This window comes from Myotis daubentonii, chromosome 8 (genome assembly GCF_963259705.1).
Source record: "Myotis daubentonii chromosome 8, mMyoDau2.1, whole genome shotgun sequence".
In the NCBI taxonomy this organism is placed as follows: domain Eukaryota; kingdom Metazoa; phylum Chordata; class Mammalia; order Chiroptera; family Vespertilionidae; genus Myotis; species Myotis daubentonii.
Window position 1 is genome coordinate 73,597,659 of NC_081847.1, and position 19,760 is coordinate 73,617,418.

General features: G+C 40.4%; 1 protein-coding gene across 1 annotated transcript in view; it reads right to left on the reverse strand.

The window, feature by feature from the left end:
• The window catches only part of TOP1 (DNA topoisomerase I), an 88,084-nt gene that overhangs the window by 20,001 nt on the left and 48,323 nt on the right, over nt 1-19,760 (reverse strand). Inside the window, exons 6-10 of the mRNA XM_059707073.1 lie at nt 17,445-17,540; nt 16,364-16,439; nt 12,878-12,984; nt 6,133-6,248; nt 2,625-2,746 (exon numbers count right to left, since the gene is read on the reverse strand). Coding sequence (XP_059563056.1) covers nt 2,625-2,746; nt 6,133-6,248; nt 12,878-12,984; nt 16,364-16,439; nt 17,445-17,540 — 517 coding nt within the window. The remainder of the gene's footprint in view (nt 1-2,624; nt 2,747-6,132; nt 6,249-12,877; nt 12,985-16,363; nt 16,440-17,444; nt 17,541-19,760) is intronic.

Genomic DNA, 19,760 nt, shown 5'->3' on the forward strand with positions numbered 1-19,760 from the left:
CCCCCAGCCGCATCAGAGGCTCAGAGCAGTCACCCTGTGTGTGTGTGTGTGTGTGTCTGCTGGGGACATGCCCCCAGCCACACCATGGAGGCTTGGAGCAGGCGCCCCTCTGTGTTGATCTCTCAGGCTCCTGACCTCGCCTGCATGTTGTTCTCTCCCTTGAGCTGTGGCCAGGGTGGGGTGCTGCCTGCAGGCTGCGCTTGCCTGCTCGCAGATCGTCCCAACAACCCGGGAGCAGGCCCTGCTGGGGGCTGCTTGCAGGCAGCGCTTTCCTGCTCCGGGATCCCCGCGGCAACCCGCGAGCAGGCCCTGTTGGGGGCTGCCTGATGGGGACTGCCTGCAGGCGCGCTTTCCTGCTCACAGATCACCGTGGCGACCCAGGAGCAGGCCCTGCTGGGAGCTGCCTGCGGCCGTGCTTGCCTGCTCCAGGGCCGCGCGACCTGCTCGTGGGTCACCGATGCAATGCCTGCTGGGCTCACATTGCCAAAGTGACGCCGCCAGCGTCCTGCCCTGCCGCTATGGGCGCCACTATCTTTGTCGTGGAGTTACGGTTAATTTGAATGTTACTCTTTTATTAGATAAGACTAGAGGCCTGGTGCATGGATTCATGCACATTGAAAAAAAAATTAATTAGAAGGTGGCCAGCGTGGCAGGGCTGGGTGAGACAGGCCTGACACACCCTGGAGCCAACCTCCCATGGTCCCTCCCTGGCCTGCCACAACTGGGCAGCGCTGGGGCTTGAAGGGCATCAGTGGCGTGAGTGGGGTCCCTCAGGCAGGTGGGGTCCCTTGGCCTGGGCTGCACGAATCGGGCCAAAACTGGCAGTCCGACATCACCTGAGGGGTCCCAGAGTGCGAGAGGGCACTCTGCAAAGTTGCTGTCCCTTGGCAGCTCCTGCATTGGTCATTGTGCATTGTCCATCATAGCTACCAGCCGGTCGCTTAGGCACACACACACACACATACACACACACACACTAGAGGCCCGGTGCAAAAATTCGTGCACTGGGGTGGGGGTGTCCCTCAGCCCAGCCTGCACCCTCTCCAATCTGGGACCGCTCGAGGGATATCCGACTGCCCCTTTAAACGGGCAGTTGGACATCCCTCTCTCAATCCAGGACTGCAGCTCCCAACCGCTCGCCTGCCTGCCTGACTGCCCCTAACCGCTCCTGCCTGCCAGCCTGATCACCCCCTAACTGCTCCCCTACCAGCCTGATCAATGCCTAACTGTTCCCCTGCCGGCCCGATCACCCCCAACTGCCCTCCCCTGCCAGCCTGGTCACCCCCAACTGCCCTTCCCTGACGGCCTGGTCGCCCCCAACTGCCCTTCCCTGACGGCCTGGTTGCCCCCAACTGCCCTCCCCTGCCGACCACCTTGTGGCCGCATGGGGGAAGCCATCTTGTGTGTTGGAGTGCTGGTCAATTTGCATACATGACTAATTAGCATATCCAGGCTAATTGGCATATCCCTCTCTTATTATATAGGATACTAGGGGCCCGGTGCACGAAATTCGTGCACTGGGTATGTGTGTGGGGAAAGTGTCCCTCAGCCCAGCCTGCCCCCTCTCACATACTGGGAGCCCTCAGGCATTGACCCCCATCACCCTCCAATCACAGGATCGGCCCCTTGCCCGGGCAGCGGGGACCCACAGCTACAGCGGCCCCGCGATCATGGGCTTCGCTTTAGGCCCAGGCAAGGGACCCCTAGCTCCTGGGACTGCCAGCTTCGACCGTGCCCAGCTCCCATCGCTGGCTCCACCCCTACTTCCTGCTATCACTGGCCAGGGCGGAAAAGGCACCTGATTCTCTGATCATGGCTGGGGGGCAGGGCAAAGGCGGCCCCAGGGCTGCCTTTGCCCTGCCCCCCAGCTCTTAGCATATAGCCCTGATTAGCCAATGAAAAGGGTAGCTCGTACGCCAATTACCATTCTTCTCTTTTATTAGTGTTGATAGATAAATATTTATCTGATAGTAAAATGTTTAAAATCAGTTATCATTAAAAAAGGTAACTCTTATGTAGTATCTTGGACTCCTTGGCACATCGCCACAATCCTTTCTAGGCATATGAATACCACAGTTGGAAAAACAGAAATAAAGAACTATTCTCATACCCAGTCTCTTTTAGAAACATTATCCCTACTCTATTCACTTATTCAACCTTATTTCCAGAACTATTCAGAATGTAAACTTCAGCTCGGCCTCTGCCTACATTATCCAAATTGAGAATAAGACTGTTTAAAATCACCTAGGCAGATAGATGGTTTTAAGAGCAGAAAATACCTAAAGCAAATAAGAATCACACTAACATCTCTCTGCAACAGCAGACAGAGTGCAAGCCTCTGAGACAAATTCTCCCTTGCACAACTGGAGCTGAGGTTTCTTTTGGACAAATCCAATTAACTCCCTCATGCAGCCATATGACAGTGGGGAGGGAAGAAATGTAAGCATTCTTGTTGGATAGAAATCCTATATGATATAGTAAATGAGTAGAAAAAAATAACCTTTAACATAGTACAATTCATAAACTCAAATTTTATATCCAGGGATTTGCTGTAAAATTAGTTTCTTAGTAATTGATCAATATTTTTGCAAGATGCTAGGATATTACTACATGAGCTACAATACCTTTCTCCAGTCTTTAAAGAAATTTTTCCTAAATATTTCCTTAGTAGTATATTCATGGTCGAGCATTTTTGCAAAGAACGTAGCTACTTCTTCTGCTTTGGGGCTCAGCTTCATGACTTTACCTAGAAAAAAAAGTGGTTCCAAAAAATAAGGTATAATATTCATGTTCTGAGTATAAACACTGAGCTCTGGAGAAATCTACTTTAATAAGGATTTACCTTCCCAAGATATCTAGAGGTCTGGTGACACATGGTAACAACAACAACAAAGATAATATTCTGACTTGTATCTAACTTGTATAAATGTTCCTTCTCTTTAGCAGATATTTACCTGAGTCATTTTTCTGGAGACTATGTCAGTCAGTAAATTGTTCCCAGGGGCCTGCTCAAGACTGGGATGACTTGGGGGAGGCCCAGTCACTCTTCCTTTTCCTTTCAGCAAGCAGGGTCCTTTACACCTCTTCAATGATTTTTTAAAAACGAAATCCTCAAGGGACACCTGCCACTGCTAAGCTAAGCAGCTTCTGTTCAAGAAGGGGAGGAAAGGATAGGGCAGGGAGCAGAAGAAAGGAATTGTGGAGAAAAGAAATAGGCTACTTTCTTCTTTCAAGTTAGGTGGGTGGAATATGAATAAAGAAATATATCCATAGCAGGCAAGCCCAGTTATCCCTTATGCAAAGTCTAAGTAAGACCTTCCTCTAGAATGTTGCTACTCAAAGTGTGGCTCACAGACCAACAGCATTGGCATCAAGTGGAAGTTTGTTAGAAATACAGAATCTTAGGCCCCACACCAGACCTACTGAATTAGTAAGTCCATTTTAACGAGACACAAGTGGCTTGTGTGCACAGCAGAGTTCGAGATGCATTGCCCTGGAACAGGCCTTATGAGGCTGCCTCATTCAGGGCATTAGGACTCAGTGAGAATACAGGGATGACTGGGTCCTCGGAATAAAAGCCCTTCTAAAGGAGTCCTGATGTTATACAGCGTGGAGTAAATCTGAATGGGTTCTTGGGGTTTTGTGGACCTCAAGTAGTTAATAAAAGTACTTGGGAGTTTAATCTACTTTTTAAATAGAGTACTTTTAACAGTTCTCTTAGGGCCCATTTCCATTTTCTCCCTTGAAAATCCAACTTTACAATGCTATCCATGGCATAATTTGGCTATACTTAAAAATTGGGTTAAATACCATACACTATGCTACTACTACATAAGCACTAATAATTCACCAGGGATTTTCACATGTATTATAGAAAACTAACAACTAGAAATCCAGTCATTTCAAAACTCAGAAGACATCTCATCTCATGATGATTGGCAGGTTCTTGTTCCTGATTGTAGGGATACAAGGAATCACAGCACAAAATTGAAACTGCCATGGTAGACAGAAAGAGCCTACTTGGAATCTGTAACTTAAAAGGCCGACAGGTGGCGCTGCTTCCCCATCAACCTCCCAAGCTCCAGCCTTTGGAAGAGAGACTGAGGGCAAAAAATAGGCTGGCTTTCAAGGGTTTCCTGCATTTCTTCAGAATCCCCCCCCCCCCCCCCCCCCCATTCAGGTCTGAACCAGACTTGCCAGTAAAGGTGTAACATGCTTCCAATATAAAGGAAAACATTAAGTCACTAAAAATAAAATAAATGGCAAGAAAGAACGTGAACTGTTCTCTCGGGTCTGTTTGGTATAAACTAAACAAACAACAGTATTTTCTGTTAAATGGAGACTGAACAATTTTATTGAATTCTATCTCATTAGAGAAAGCAATTTTGACACCTCCTGTTTTAGATGAGCTGTCAAAAGATGAAATGACATCTTCCAGCAGCAGGTGGTGGAGGATGACTCGAAGGTTCCTGGCAATGACAGCGCTTTGTGGAAGAGGCTGAGCTCCAGGAAGAAGAAATTGCTGAGTCAGAGCTGAAAACGAGGTTCTTAGAGGCAATTCACTGCTTCAGCCAGCCCATGCTCCACCTCTCTGGCAGGCTAAAAGAATTTAATAATTCTCTTCCCTAGAGAGTAGGCAGGACTTACAGAATCAATTAGGACTAAGCAAGAGAACTGTGACTTCCTGGCTTACTGCAGTGGGAGCTTACGTAATCAAAGGAAAGAATTCCAGAGAAAGACCAACTGAGAAAATACAATAGCCCTGGAACTGGAACTCCTATAATGGAGAACTGGGCAAGAGGTGGGGGAGGGACCATGGTGACAAGTGATGACTGTTCAGGCCCTGGCTTCCAGTCCTGAGAAAAGAAACCCAAAGACTAGGGAGGGAATCTAGCTTCCCCTCAAATCACTGTGAATCTCAAAGTGAGGCTTTACCAGTTGGCCTTTCTAAAGCCCTTGGTAAACCCAGACTAGGGCTACAGAATTTTTCTTTGTATTTTTGGCTTTGAGTCACATTTAAGAATCTCCAGAAATGACCCACTGTGAGGGCTAACAGAACTTTGTCCTGTGCTCTCTGGTGAACACAGATCAGAATGTTTATTTGATATAAGCATTTGTCATTGAGGCTATGAGGTCCCAGTAGACTGCAAACACCACGCGGTCGAGGAACAGTCAATACTGGCCACTGCTGAATCTCGGTATCTGAACACAGACACATTGAAGAAACATAGTTTTTAAAAACAAATTCCAGTTTACCAAGTTACTTACTTGTAAGACCCAGCCTTTCAATATAAACTACTGTCCGGACCTGTAAGCATCCATGGCCCTGAGGCCACTGCTAGCAGACAGAGATGCATAAGAACTTTGCGTGTTCACTACCGATGCTTTCAGTTCTTCTGCTGAGTGTTTCTCAAAGTTTGGTCAGCAGACCAACTGCTTCAGAAGCACCCAATACCACTTTCACACCTATTTAATGGCCCAGATCCACCTGGGGTCAAGCACATAAGGGTTTGAAAAATAATGCTCTAGCCACTTCTGGATATAAATCTTGGAACCAGGGAAATCAATTGAACATTATTATCTTCATACTGCTATACTGCCAATAGAAGGAGAGTCAAAGACTATTCTCAAATTCTTCAACCAAAGGACAGAAATATCTATGAGAGTAAACGGACACTTCTAAGGGTTCTATGAGAACTAGGCAAGGCATTTTTTCAAAGCAGCTCATCAGACTAGAATGCACATATAGCAAAGGTATAGTGTTCTGCTATGTAGAATGAATGACAGACACCGACCAGGCCTACACCTAGAGGCTGATGACACACTAATCCTCAACCAAATATTAGTACTATTTCCAGTGATGCACAGCTTGTCAAGTTTGCATTATATTGCTAAAATAAAACACTATCATTCAAGTAAGGCTTTTCTAATAACTTTTGCAGAGTGGCTCCTTAGAAATAAAGTTCAGATAAAAGGTCAGACTATGGGCCCAGTGCTGTGAGCTATGTAGAGAATAAAACACAATGAAATACACAAAAGGATATACAGCACAGGATCCTTCCTCACTTTCTATTCCTAAATAGAATCAGTCTCTTTTCTTGTCCAAGAATTGGATAACCTTGAACAACTCACCATCATAGTAAAACTTGACACTCTCTGGAAGAGGCTCATATGGTGGAGCAAATACAGGACCTTTATGTTCTAGGAATTTCCACTTGATGCCCTCAGGATAACGCTCTTCTTCCCACCTTTAGAAGACAAGGTACAACCTCATTTAGTGGCCACTTTATCTATTATAAAGATTATCACCTATTAAAAAACAAAAGTATTATTTGCTCAATTGACTGGTGCTTTAGAATGACTCAGAGCCCTATATTCAAAGCCTAGATTAAAATAACCAGTGTCTTTCACTTTGAAAAACCCAATACAACAAATAAGATGAAATAGAGGAAAATACATTTCAACAGTTCAGCTTAAAGATATTAGATACAAGAGGTCATCAATAAAGAAGCTTGGCAACAAGTGGGGAAATGGGAATAAAACCGTTGTTGTATCACTATGGTATGAAAGTAAGTAACAATGAAATATATAACCATTTATGCTGTTGGTACATAGGAAAAGGCCTCCTGGGAGTGGAGATGCCAGTTGGAGGTTTAGGGGAAAACAACCATAAGAGAAAATACATAATGGAATAGAAGACTGGGAAATAATAGTTCAGTTGGGTTATACTGGATTGGCATTGGATTATCTAGAGCAGCTGTCGCCAACCTTTCAGACCTCACGGGCCACCAGTGGTCCGTGGACTACCGGTTCACGACTGCTGATCTAGAGTTATCTCGCAGACAATGATAACTGAAATGTAAAACATAGTGGAAACAGCTTTTAAAAACCTTTTTATTTTAAAAATGATCAAACATGGGGGGAAAACAGAATATATAGAATACCATATACCATCACCTATGTACAATTGTTAATATTATACTAAATTTTCATTATTTTGCTGAACCCTTTCAAAATAAATTGCAGATATACCACCTCACCCCTAAATATTTCAACAAACATCTCTATAAAAATAAGGATGTTCTCTTATTTAGCTATAAAACAATTACCACAAGTAACAAAATTAATAATTCCCTAGTAGCATTCTACTATCTGGATCATATTATAAATTTCCCAATTAAATCTAAAATATATTTTATAAACTTGAATCTAATTAAGGGCCACATACTACAACTGGTTGTGTATGTCTCCAAGTCTTTCCTTCTCGAGAATTAGACAGACCTCACACTATCACTTTGTTTAAGAGTCACTCAGTTGTCTTACAGAGAGAATATTTTAAAACTTCATATTTTAATCTTCACTATTTCTACCTTAAATAAAAAGCCCTACAGTTCTACAGAATCATTCCAAAGGCCAATTATTCACATTCTATTACTTCCTATTATCTTCCAACTCCAATATTTTAAATGAAGATTAGAAATATCAAATAAAAATTACATGTATCAAACCGTGCTGTAATAGTAGTATACTATATAACCAAAGTCAACATATATGGTCAAATGATTTCTGATAAGGGTACCAAGACCATTCAATGGAGAAAGGACAGTGTTTTCAGCAAATGGTTTTGGGAAAACTGGATATTCACACCAAAAGAATGAAGTTGGTCTCTTATCTTATACTATATACAAAAATAAACTCAAATTGTATCAAAGACCCAAATGTAAGACCTAAAATTATAAAACGCTATAAGAAAACATAAAGCAAAAGCTTCATAACATTGGATATAGCAATGATTTCTTAGATATGACACAAAAATACAGACAAGAGAAAAATTAGGTAAACTGGACTACAAAATTTAGGACACAACCAACAGAGGGAAAAACCAACCCAGGCACTGACAAATAACTTGCAAAGCAAAAATTTTGATGAGATAATATCCAGAATATATAAAGAACCACAAACTCAACAACAACAAAATAACCCAATTAAAAAACTGGCAAAGGACATGAATAGACATTCCTCCAAAGATACACAAGTGGTCAATGAGCATCTGAAAAAATATTCAACATTACCTATAATTAGGAAAATATAAGTCAGAGCCATGAGATACCGCTCACATCCATTAGGATGGCTTTATTTAAAAAACAAAAACAAAAAAACAACTACAAATAGTAAGTGTGCACAAGGATGTGGAGATATTGAAACTCTTGTGCCCTGGTAGGAATGTGAACACGTAGAGCTACTGTGGAAAACAGCATGGCAGGTCCTCAAAAGTTACCACATGATCCAGCAATTTCACTCCTAGGAATATACCCAAAATAATTGAAAGCAGGTATTCAAGCAAATACTTGTACACGAACATTCATAGCAACACTGAACTGCCAAGAAGTAGAAACAAGCTAAGTATCCATCAGTAGATGAATGGATGAACAAAGTGTAGTATATACATAAAATTAATTATTATTCAGCCTTATAAAGGAAAGAAATTCTGACACATGTACAACATGGATGAATTTCAAAGACAAGCTAAGTGAAATAAGACAGAAAGTAGAATGGTGGTTACCAACAGCTAGGGGGAAAGGCTCACATGAGGGAGAGTTATCGTTTAACAGTTTCAGTTTTGTAAGATGAAGAGAATTCTGGAGATGGATGGTGGTGGTGACGGTTGTACAACAATGGCAATGTACTCAACTGAACACTTAAAAAATAGTTAAGATGATACATTTTATGTTATTTTACTACAATTAAAGATAATTAAAAAAATAAAAGTCAAGGTCAAGATGTAATAAAATGTTAGACCTAGAAGGAACATTAAAGATCCTCTATGACCAATCTACCACTTTTACAGATGTGAAACTGGCAGGATCTCCCAACTCTTCGTTGGCATAAAAAGGCCTAGAAGCTGGAACCCGTCCAAATCGCCAAGTCTAACTCTCCAGATAGAACGTATACTCCCAAAGGCTGATATTATTAGATCAGCAACTCACCCTGTACAAAATGTCTCTGACACTACTGATGCCCTTTATTCCCCAATCAGTGGTTCACCATCAGAATTAAGAAAGACATGTAGGCCCGGTCAGCGTGGCTCAGTGGCTGAGTATCAACCTATGAACCAGGGGGTCACAGTTCGAGTCCCAGTCAGGGCACATGCCTGAATTGCCTGCTCAATCCCCAGTGTGAGGCATGCAGGAGGCAGCCAATCAATGATTCTCTCTCATCAATGATGTTTCTATCTCTCTCCTTTCCTCTCTGAAATCAATAAAAATATATTTTTTAAAAATAAAGAGGAAAACATGTAGACATCGAAATGACTTCTCTATGGCAGACTTAACTTACTAACTTGTTAGGTATATATGTGACAATAAAATGTGCTTGAGTAAACAAAATGAAAAAGTGCTAGAAATGTGTGTAAGACAGGAAAGTAAACATCCACATATTCTCTGAAATCATATTCCCTTATAGTTAACGAACACCTCATAGTACACTGTAAAATGAACATTTAACTTTTAAATCTCAGAAATAAAGGTCACATGCTACAGCTTTCTGGAAGCTAACCTATGGAATCAAGGACAGTTTCTATGGTTTGAGGAGAATGTCAATCCATATTTCATAAATTTCTTATCACTAATACTGATTGTATTCATGAGGCCCAGTCTTTCAACACAAATTCCCTACATTATAATCTTTTGAGTCTCTTTGCTAAAAAACCCCCTCAAAACTCCATTTAAAGTCACACCTAACACCAGCAACAAACTCCAGTCTCAGGTCTTTTGGTGAAGTCTTCTTTGTAGTATAAACATGGGACCGATGTTTCAACAGGTCAGCCCTGACACAAAACTGTACTTAACTGAGGACAAGCTGAAATCCTATACAGCTACAATGGGTACCAGTAAAATAGGGGAATCTGGGTTAAAGAGATCCTCATGGAACTAAGCCTGAACATATTGCCTCCACTTGTAACATTTTTTCTATGGGGGAAATGCAAGACAGTGAAGAAACCTAGAGGGATCCTGACCATTTCCCCATCCCCACAATTACCAAAGAGAGGGAAATAGGGATCAAAGTTTGTTTTCAGCAAGTCTGTAGGCTCTGGGTGGAAACAAAAGATCTGCACACTAGCCAAGCTGGTAAAGTGTGTAATTCTTTTAGTGGAATATCAAGAGGATAGTACAAGTGAGAGTATCTGTCATCAAAGTTCCCTGACTACGCTGTGATACGTCTCAACCACTGACTAAAGGGTGTAATAGGAGCCAATAGTTACAGAAGGAAAAGGCAACCTCTCAGGTAAGAAACTAATCATTCCTGTTCTCTACTTCTAAAACTTACACTGCACCACCACAAAGCATTGTGCTTAAGAATGGGCAGGACTTAACAATCAGACTTGAGAAAAGCATGCAAGGAGACTATAGCAAAGATTGCTTTCCTCCAAACCAACCATCTTCAGTTCAAGACTAACCAGTCCCACACTTGAACAACAAACAAACAAACACGGAAGCTAGTCTCTCAGAATTAATGTGTGGCAACACCAACAAGGATTTCAACCGTGGAAGCAAAATTAGGCTATTAGACTCTTCCAGGGTATACACACACACAAAGCTTAGCCAGGAAAAGAATACATTAGGGCCCAATAAGAACATTAGGGCCAAGTAAGGGGGCAGACAGCAAGGAGCTAGTTATGACAAGGAACTTGTTCATTCAATAAATACGAGCTCCCATCACAGAACCTGGAGAGACAACAGACTGATGAATCACTAACCCTTCTTCACAATTCCCAATAATAACCCCTGATTTACAAAATCACTTTATTTTATCTAAAAAAAATCATTTTATTGAAGGTCATAAAACCTTTTCAATATTCTGTCACTGAAAAACTTCAATTAGTTCCAAAGAAAAAAATGAAAAGAGCAAAAATACATATTTTGTTTTCTGACTCTGATCTCTGCACAGGCCCAGGATTCCTTGACTCTGATTTTTTCCTACATTTTCCTTTTACCCCCATGTGTTCACACCCACAATTACATGGCAGCAGTTGTGCTACTGCAGCTCTGCTCCTCTCCGCCACCACCTAATCACTGATACTTCCCCATCCCTCAGGTTCAGAGGAGATTATTTTTCTAAGTCATAAAAGCCATAGAGTAAATGCATATAAATGGGTCTGGAACTCTACACACCAAACTACAAACAGTGGTTGCCCCAAAGCTGGAAAGGAAAAATGGGAACAGGGGAGAGGGAAAGAGAACTGTCATTTTTTTCTGACTCCTATGCCTCTGGTTCATTTGAATTTTTCAACATAAATACAGATCACATATTACTGATGTAGAAGTTAAATATACACAGTTTTGCTCTGGCCAATGTGGTTCAATGGTGAGAGCGGTGGCCTATGCACTAAAGCAGCGGTTCTCAACCTGTGGGTCGCAACCCCTTTGGCGGTTGAACGACCCTTTCACAGGGGTCGCCTAAGGCCATCCTGCATATCAGATATTTACATTACGATTCGTAACAGTAGCAAAATTACAGTTATGAAGTAGCAACGAAAATAATTTTATGGTTGGGGGTCACAACATGAGGAATTGTTTTAAAGGGCCAGAAGGTTGAGAACCACTGCGCTAAAGGGTCGTCACCGGTTTGATTCCCAGTCAAGGGCACATACCTGGGTTGCAGGTTTGATCCCCATCCCCGTTGGGGTATACTCAGAAGGCACTCAATCAATGTGTCTCTCTCACATCAATGTTTCCCTCTCTATCTCTACCTCTCCCCATTGCTTTCTCCCTCCCTTCCACTCTCTCTGAAGAGCAATGGGGAAAATACCCTCGGGTAAAGATTAATTGGAAAACAAAACAATACATCTAAAACCAAGTTTTAAGTAAAATCAGTATTAAAAATGCATGTTTATTTCAAAATTTTAAATACCCAAACTTATTAAGTAGAAAATGAAATTTCCCACCTAAATACACTTTTCAAAAGTAACTTGTTATTGCTAAACTGTCCTCCATAAGACTGCGTGGTTCTTCATCCATAGTGAAGGGGAATGCCTGTTTTCTCGTACTCTCAACCCTAGATATTTTGATACTTATTAATCTTTCCCAGTCTGAGACATTAAACAAAAAGATGTATCATTGATTATTTCTCTTTGTGCCTTTGTTACTTGTATAGTTGACCATATTTTAAGACGTTTACTAATCATTTATTTATTTTTTTAAATATGTTTTTATTGACTTCAGAGAGGAAAAGAGAGGGAAAGTTAGAAACATCAACAATGAGCAAGAATCATTGACCAGCTGCACTCTACTGAGGATCGAGCCCACACCTGGGCACGTGCCCTGACCGGGAATCGGACCTGCAACCTTTTGGTGTACCAACTGAGCCGCCCAGCCAGGGTAGATTTAACTTTGATTTATCAAATTTATAAAGCTTTTCCTTATGGCTCTGATTATGACATGCTTTAAAGGGACTTCACTATTCTATGATTATAAAAATATTCACCCAGGTTTTCTTGGAGAGATTATTTTTTTTTTTAAAACAGGCGGTTTCCCCGGCACTATTTATGTAATAACGCATCTTATTTAAAATAATCCTTATCATTTTAAATGCAGTATTCTTCATATGCTAAGTTCCCATATATGCATAAGTCTACTTCTATAGTTCATTCTGTTCAATAGACTGGGACCTAGTTTTGAGATTCAATAGGCTAAAAGCTAGTTAATGCTTTCACTAGGACCTGGGAAACTTATTTCAGAATGTTATTCTAGAGAGATTCTTTTAAGTACTTCCCTCTTCCCTCAGATATCAAGGTATTAATTTTAATAACTCAACACTATTGCTTAATTAGGCTCTGGAATCAAAGAGCTGACATTTTAACCCCGGTCTGAGATCTTACCATTTCCACTTCTGCTCCTCTTCTTTCTTCGGCTTCTTTTTCTTGCTATCTGGCTCAGGAACTTTTTTATCTTTATCTTTATTCTTGGGCTTTTTCAATTTACCATCCTACAAAGAAACATGGTGACAAAGCACTTAAAAAAAGGAAAGGACTAGCTGCTTTTCTAGAAGTAGTTTTGGGGGACCATTAGGAAGAAAACTGGAATCATAGAAGATTAGAACTAGAGACTTTCTTAGGTCCAATCCCCCCAATAAAAATTTACTAGTACTTTTCTCTAGAGCAGTAATTCCCAAATCTCCAACATATAATTGCTCAAGAAAGCAGTTAAAAACATTCATTCTGTGGAGGAAGAGCCTAGGAAAGTGTATTTTTTAACCTCAGGAAAGACTGGGAAAGTACTGCTTCTGTACAGAGTAATCCCAGTGTTTATCCTCACTGAGTTTTAATCTACTCATCTTTAAACCTCTTCTAACACCACCAAATAATGAGTACATGAAGCTATGAAGTGCTTAATATACAACTGGAAAGGAAATTCCTGATTGAGTCTAGTGGGGAACTTTCTATTACTACTGTTTGCATACACACAGTCACAAAACAGTAAGCAAGTATTTGGAAGGTCCTAAAATGATTACTGTTTCTTATGGTGGCATTTCTTTATGGCTCTAACCCTAGATGACTATCACAGTGTCACAGAAAAAGATCATCAAACATAAACAAGGGCAATTCACCAATACAGGAGATAAATATCAAAACATACACACATCAGGCAAATATGTGCTGTGCAAGGTGGGGCTACCACTCAAGAGAATTGAAACTCTTCTGAAGAAAAATGTTCCTTTGTTCTACTATTCAAGATAATTTAAGTCAACACATTTTATATGTAGCTCTGAAAGGTGGTTTTGCACTATCTTAAAAGCAATTACAGCATGGCAGAGCTTGAAAGAGCTCTATAGACAGTTTGGTCTGACCTCTTCCAGTTATTATTAAGGAAAGTCTGAAACAGAGGTTTTGTTACTTCTTCAACATCATATCACTAATATTGACCATGATGAAAGCCCAAGTTGACCAGAAAAATAAAAGAATGTGACTCATGGGAATGACTGGAATAGATACTATTCCGGGACTATGTGATAGGATGGAAATCAAGACAAACTAAGCATCGCTAAGCAAATGACCTTTGGGGTAGAAGAAAAGAAAGACTACACACCATATATACTTGAAAATAGGAATGTGTAAGTATGTTTGTGAGTAGAAAGTACTGGAGGATCACATTAATTCAGAGAATGTTTACTATTTAGGCTGAAACACACCACAGGAAAGGGAAATGTTTCTCAGTGAAGACATTCTCTGAATAGTTTCTGAACAGGCATGCACATCTGAACAGGCAGGTCCCATCAGTGAACTACTGGCTACTGTATGCGCTTCAAGCCTTACAATGGGATAATCAGAGACTTCGGACTAATTCCCAGAAATGAAAAAAAAATAGCCAGCAAGTGGTTTCATGACCGATCTTGCCATTTGGGGTCCTTGCCACAATAAGACTGTATTACTTCAGTCTTTCAGCCTGAAATTGTTTTCTCCCCGTGTAGAGAGAGGGGTTGCTAAAAAACAATTTTAAAAAAAGGGGAGAGGGGGAGTCAATTGTTCTTTTTTCCAAATGGCCTAACAGTTATGACTAACCTCTTCCAAGCTCCAAGAAAGGTACTATTGTGCATAAATGCAACATCAGCATTAAGGAGATACAGGAAGCATGGAGAGCTAAGTTTTACAATTCTTTATTGACTAGTCTAATGATCTACACCAGGGGTGGGAAATGTCTGGCCTGCACTGTATAAGGCCCGTGAAATCATTTGGTCTGGCACTGAAAAGGTATTAGGGGTGAGTTAATTAAATGACCAAATAGAGCAGACTAATTTTTTAACTTGATAATTTTGTGTGGCCCTCAATTGATGTTATAAATATCCAAATGGCCCTTGACAGAAAAAACGTTCCCCACCGGATCTACACGAAAGTGGAGTGACTACCATAATCACTATTCAACACCTCGCTCTCAATTCCTTGAGTTGGCTCTAAACTTCAACTTCTGCCAAGAACAGATTGTCAGAAAAACTACAATACCCTAAATCCAGGACCCAATCATCTCTCTATGGCTCACTTACTCATTAATATTCTTAATATGATTTCATTAAAGACGTTTCTTCTCCTTTCTAGTGGGGAAAAAAAGTCCCCCAAGAGGCTAGATAATATGGTAGCTATTGTGCTGGCTCTGGAATCATACTGCATGGGATCAAATCCCGGCTTTACCACTTAGTAGTTGTGTGAACTTAGGCAAATGATTTGACCTCTCTATACTTCAGTTTCTGCATCTGTAAAATGGAGCTAATAGTAGCAATATTTGTCTCTAAGGGTTTTTCTTAGGATTAAATTAAATATCTAAAATAAGAACAGTGTCTGACACATATTAAGCACCTATTACATTTAACTTTAATTATTACTTTTATTCTTATTGCTATGAGAGATTACGCTCTGAAGAGTCATTGACCCTCACTATCACTATCTTTACTGGTGATGCTTAAAGCTATTGTCTTTACACTTGTGAATCCATTCTGCCTAAGACAATGGCTAACCTCAAATGCAGCATAAAAGTGAAAACCCACTCACCTCCTTCTTATAGGAGAGTGGAGGATTAAGACCCCTGTGAATTGCTGGCAGCTTTTACTTGAATTACTTGCTAACCACTTTTTAGTATAAGAAATACCAAGTGTCAAAAGAAGGAACCATAACATCATATGTTTAATCTACCACAAACATGAATAGAACCCTTAGAAAAGTACTTGAACTGAGATTTTTAGGGGAGGTTTATAAGTCAGGAGAAGAAGGGAGGATGAGCATTGGTGTTCCTGACACAGGGAACAGGAGACGCTACAGAAAGCTCCAAAGCACAAAAGAACTGTGTGGAAAAGAAACACAGGAGATCAGTGTGGCTGGGACAAAGCAAATTAGGGAAGAGGCACAAGATGAACAGAGGCACAAGATGCAAGAGCCAGACTGGGTAGAGCTGTGGTAAAGAACCTGGATTTCATCCTACATCCAAGCAGCACCAATTAAAGGTCGCTAAATAGGAATGGTTACCCAAAGTGAGAGATGAGCAAGCCTTGTTATATATAGGAGAGCACTAAGAAACATTCTTAGGGAAAACTATTCTGGGTTGTAAGCAAATATGATTTCTTGTTTACACCTCCCTCCGTATGTATGATGAGGGTAGTTTCCCTAAAAGGGTCAGTTGGCACCATAGCTATGGACAGACACCCAGGAAGGCTAGGAGAGATCTTCACACCAACAGTGCACAGTCACTGTACACATGGTAAGAGTTTTTCCTCTACAGACCAATTAAATCCCTAAAACCCATTTGCCTTCAAAAGTTGTTTTATGTAAAACTCCCTATTTCAAACTCAAGCCCCAAAGGGCCTAAGTCTCTTTACTAACCTCTTCTTCCTCTAGTTTTCGTTTCTTCTCTTTCTTGATATCTTCTGTTTTAATTTTCTTAGGTTTAAAATCAGCACTAGAAAGGGGAACATGAATATGCAATTAACACAACTGTGACTCAATAGTTCTCACCAATAGGATTAGGACCTCTTAACTACTCCTGGAGGCTTCCAAGGTAGGAGTGTTTGCTATTATTCTAGGCTGAGCATTCTTGTCAAGAATGGGACAGAGAAAGAAGGCCAGACCAAGGCCCAATCATTATAGCCCTAGATAGAACAAAACAAACAACCATATACTACACGCAGGCCTGGGAGGAAAGTGGAATGGAGGGACATATGCATAAATGACACCACTAGAAGATGGAAATCTGGGAACCTACAGTGCAACAATGACTGCCACAAAGTAATAATGACTGACTCAAAAGGACAGAAAAGAAATTCTGTATGAATTCTGAATGAACACAAATGAGTTCACTAAATATTTCCTTCTTCTCTTCCCACCTACTACTTTCTACCATAAATCCTTTGTAGATTCCTGGAACATAATAAGCTATACAAGATCGAAAATAATGAATAGAATTTAACATCACTGATTGAATCTGAGAAAGAGGTACCATAAGTCTCAAATACCTGTCTTAATTCAGAGCAAAATCCTACACACGGAAACTTCACTTAGAATGTATTGACAGGCACAGATCCCAGGAGGAATTGGTTTACCAGTGAAAACTTATCTGTGATAAGTGATGATAAACCTAAATTAATTTAAATAATTTAAATATTCTTCATGAATTCTGTTTTATTTGACATTCCTACAATATGCACTGCCTTTTTAATAAGAAAAATAGAAATATATATTCTCCATTTAAGCCTCAGGTGCACTACTTATTTGCTCAGCAAACCCTACTTCTCATAATTCAAACAGAAATCAGCCACCCAGTCAGTCCATTAATCACAAATTCCAAATGAGTAAAAGTCAATTAATGCAGTTTCTCTGTGTACTGCAGAGACATACATCACATTTATCCTTTAAACAACTCCTTTTTTGTTTAAAAAAAAAAATCAAAGTAATGAGATATACTCACTCATCCTCATCTCGAGGTCTCTTCAATGGCTTAATATCTTCTTTAGGAGGAGCAAAATAGCCATCATCTTCAGGTTCATCTTTAATTCGTGGTGGACTAGAGAGAAAAAAATTGTTAATGAGTGTTGAAACATCTACACATCAAGTAATCCAAAGCAGGGATAAATTACTGCACTGACAAGCAGCTAATATAAGAACAACATACACTTGTATCTATTATAAAGGTTTTCCATGAGCACTTTTCTCACGTAATTCTCACTTCAACCCTGTGAAGTAGATACTATTGTCCTCACTTTACAGATGAACAGGCACATCAAGATCTGGGATCAGGACTCCTTACTCTAAGTCAGTCTTCATCTCCCCTACATCTTAGCTGCCTTTGCCAGCATGACCCAAACCATAACAGGAACAAACTTAAACTGAATTGGTTCCTCACTTCACATGAAGGATAGACTATGTATCTGACTCCAGGAATGATTCGAACTGATCATTCTAGTGCTCCAAAACCTAATATATAGTTTCTACAAGGAAAGGAATAAAATTTTATTTCCCAAACTTGGTACCTTAAAGGTCTAAGGAAAATAACCTTAGTTGCATGGGAAAACAACCAAGATGACATCACAACACAAGAAGGGCACGTGCTAAATGAGAGGCCCAGGACAAATTCAATTCATTCTAAGCCAAGTTTAGACATTTTTCAATGTCCTCCTTAGGTTTATTTACTTGACATAAAAAGAGTGCCTTGCCTTATCTTTATTAAGATTTTGTCTGTTGAATTTAAAAAGATAATTCTGTTATAGACAACTATGTTGGACCAAAAGCAGAAGGAAGAAGAGAGAAAGCCATGAAACCAATAATCACCACAGCCTTGAAATGTTCCCTGGCTTAACACATCTGATCAGAACCTCATTGCTTACAGCCAGAAGCACTTACAGAGCTAACTAACTCAGTACAGGGAATGGTCTCTGGACATGAAGCTTCACCTCTAAGACACCCAGGGGATAAGCTTACACAAACTCAGCTGCAAAGAAAAGTCAGGATATTCACAGGGTTTTAAGAGTAGATAATGCCACCTCCACATCACCTCATCCCCTTAAGCATACTGGATCGCCTTGCTTGCAGAAGAATTTGAATGCTTAAAGCAATTAGCTTTCCTTCCTTATTTCTGCACACTCCCCAAATGCCAGCCTTTAAAGCTGTTCCCCCCAACTACAAAAGTGACTAACATAGATCCAAGGGTCCAAAATCTCCACAAGCTTTGTGCCAGAAAGAAAGAAACACTGCCATTTACCCAGCCAGTAAATGCTAGATCCTAGTATTGTCCCAGGTGAAGTTACAAACAATGTCTCAGAAAACTGGGTTCCATCCAGTGATTCTCTGCAGATACACATGCAAGCAAATAAGCAGTCCAGCAAAGCAAATGCAGAGCCCACTGCCTGGAAAGGTGTGTTCCTAACCTTCTAACCCAGAAAGTCTGAAACTGAACCCAAGTTTCAAAGAATCCATTATTTTCTTAGTACGTATTAGTTTAATAAAACTACTCCAAGTCCAAAGAGTCCATTTTTTCTTAGTACGTATTAGTTTAATAAAAATCCACTCAGTCAGTTTCTTGGCAGAAAATAGCCTCCCTGTGCTCAGTCACTTTATCTAAGAAATCAGAATGCCTACGGAGCTTATAGTGAATTTTATTATTTAGCATTCCTAGAACAGTTATAAAACATGCCTGAAGAGGGCTCCTGCTGCTCCTAGTCTAAAGGACCTGGAGGACATGCCACAGTTTTCAAACGAAACTGGAAGTTCGAAGTTTCAAGGAAGCAAAACTCTCAACACACTTTGTCCAAGTCAATAATGTTTACTTCCAACAACTTCTAGTAAATCCATTCTGATGTTTTGTGGAGGCGAATGAGAATATATGACCATAAATTTATAGTTTTTTGAAGCTAGAGGGGATTCTTAGACTTATTTTAAAAAGTTGAGGTTGATAAGGAAAACAGAATCATAACAACAAAAATAGCACAGGAAAAGTGACCTCTAGACTGTGCAGATTGTGTTTCCAGTACTCACAACTGTACATCTACTTTTGCCACACCCTGTATCTACTCAAGTCTACACCCATTCCTAAAATGTAGATCAAGAAAGCATCTATATATGAGCCTCTGAATACTATTAATTACTACTAAGTATGGCGTTTCTTTTCGAGTGTTGAAAAGGTTCAGAAATCAGACAGTGCAATAGTGGGAAAGATGCACAACTTTGTGAATATACTAACACCCAATAAACTATACACTTTAAAAGGGTGAATTTTATGGTATGTAAA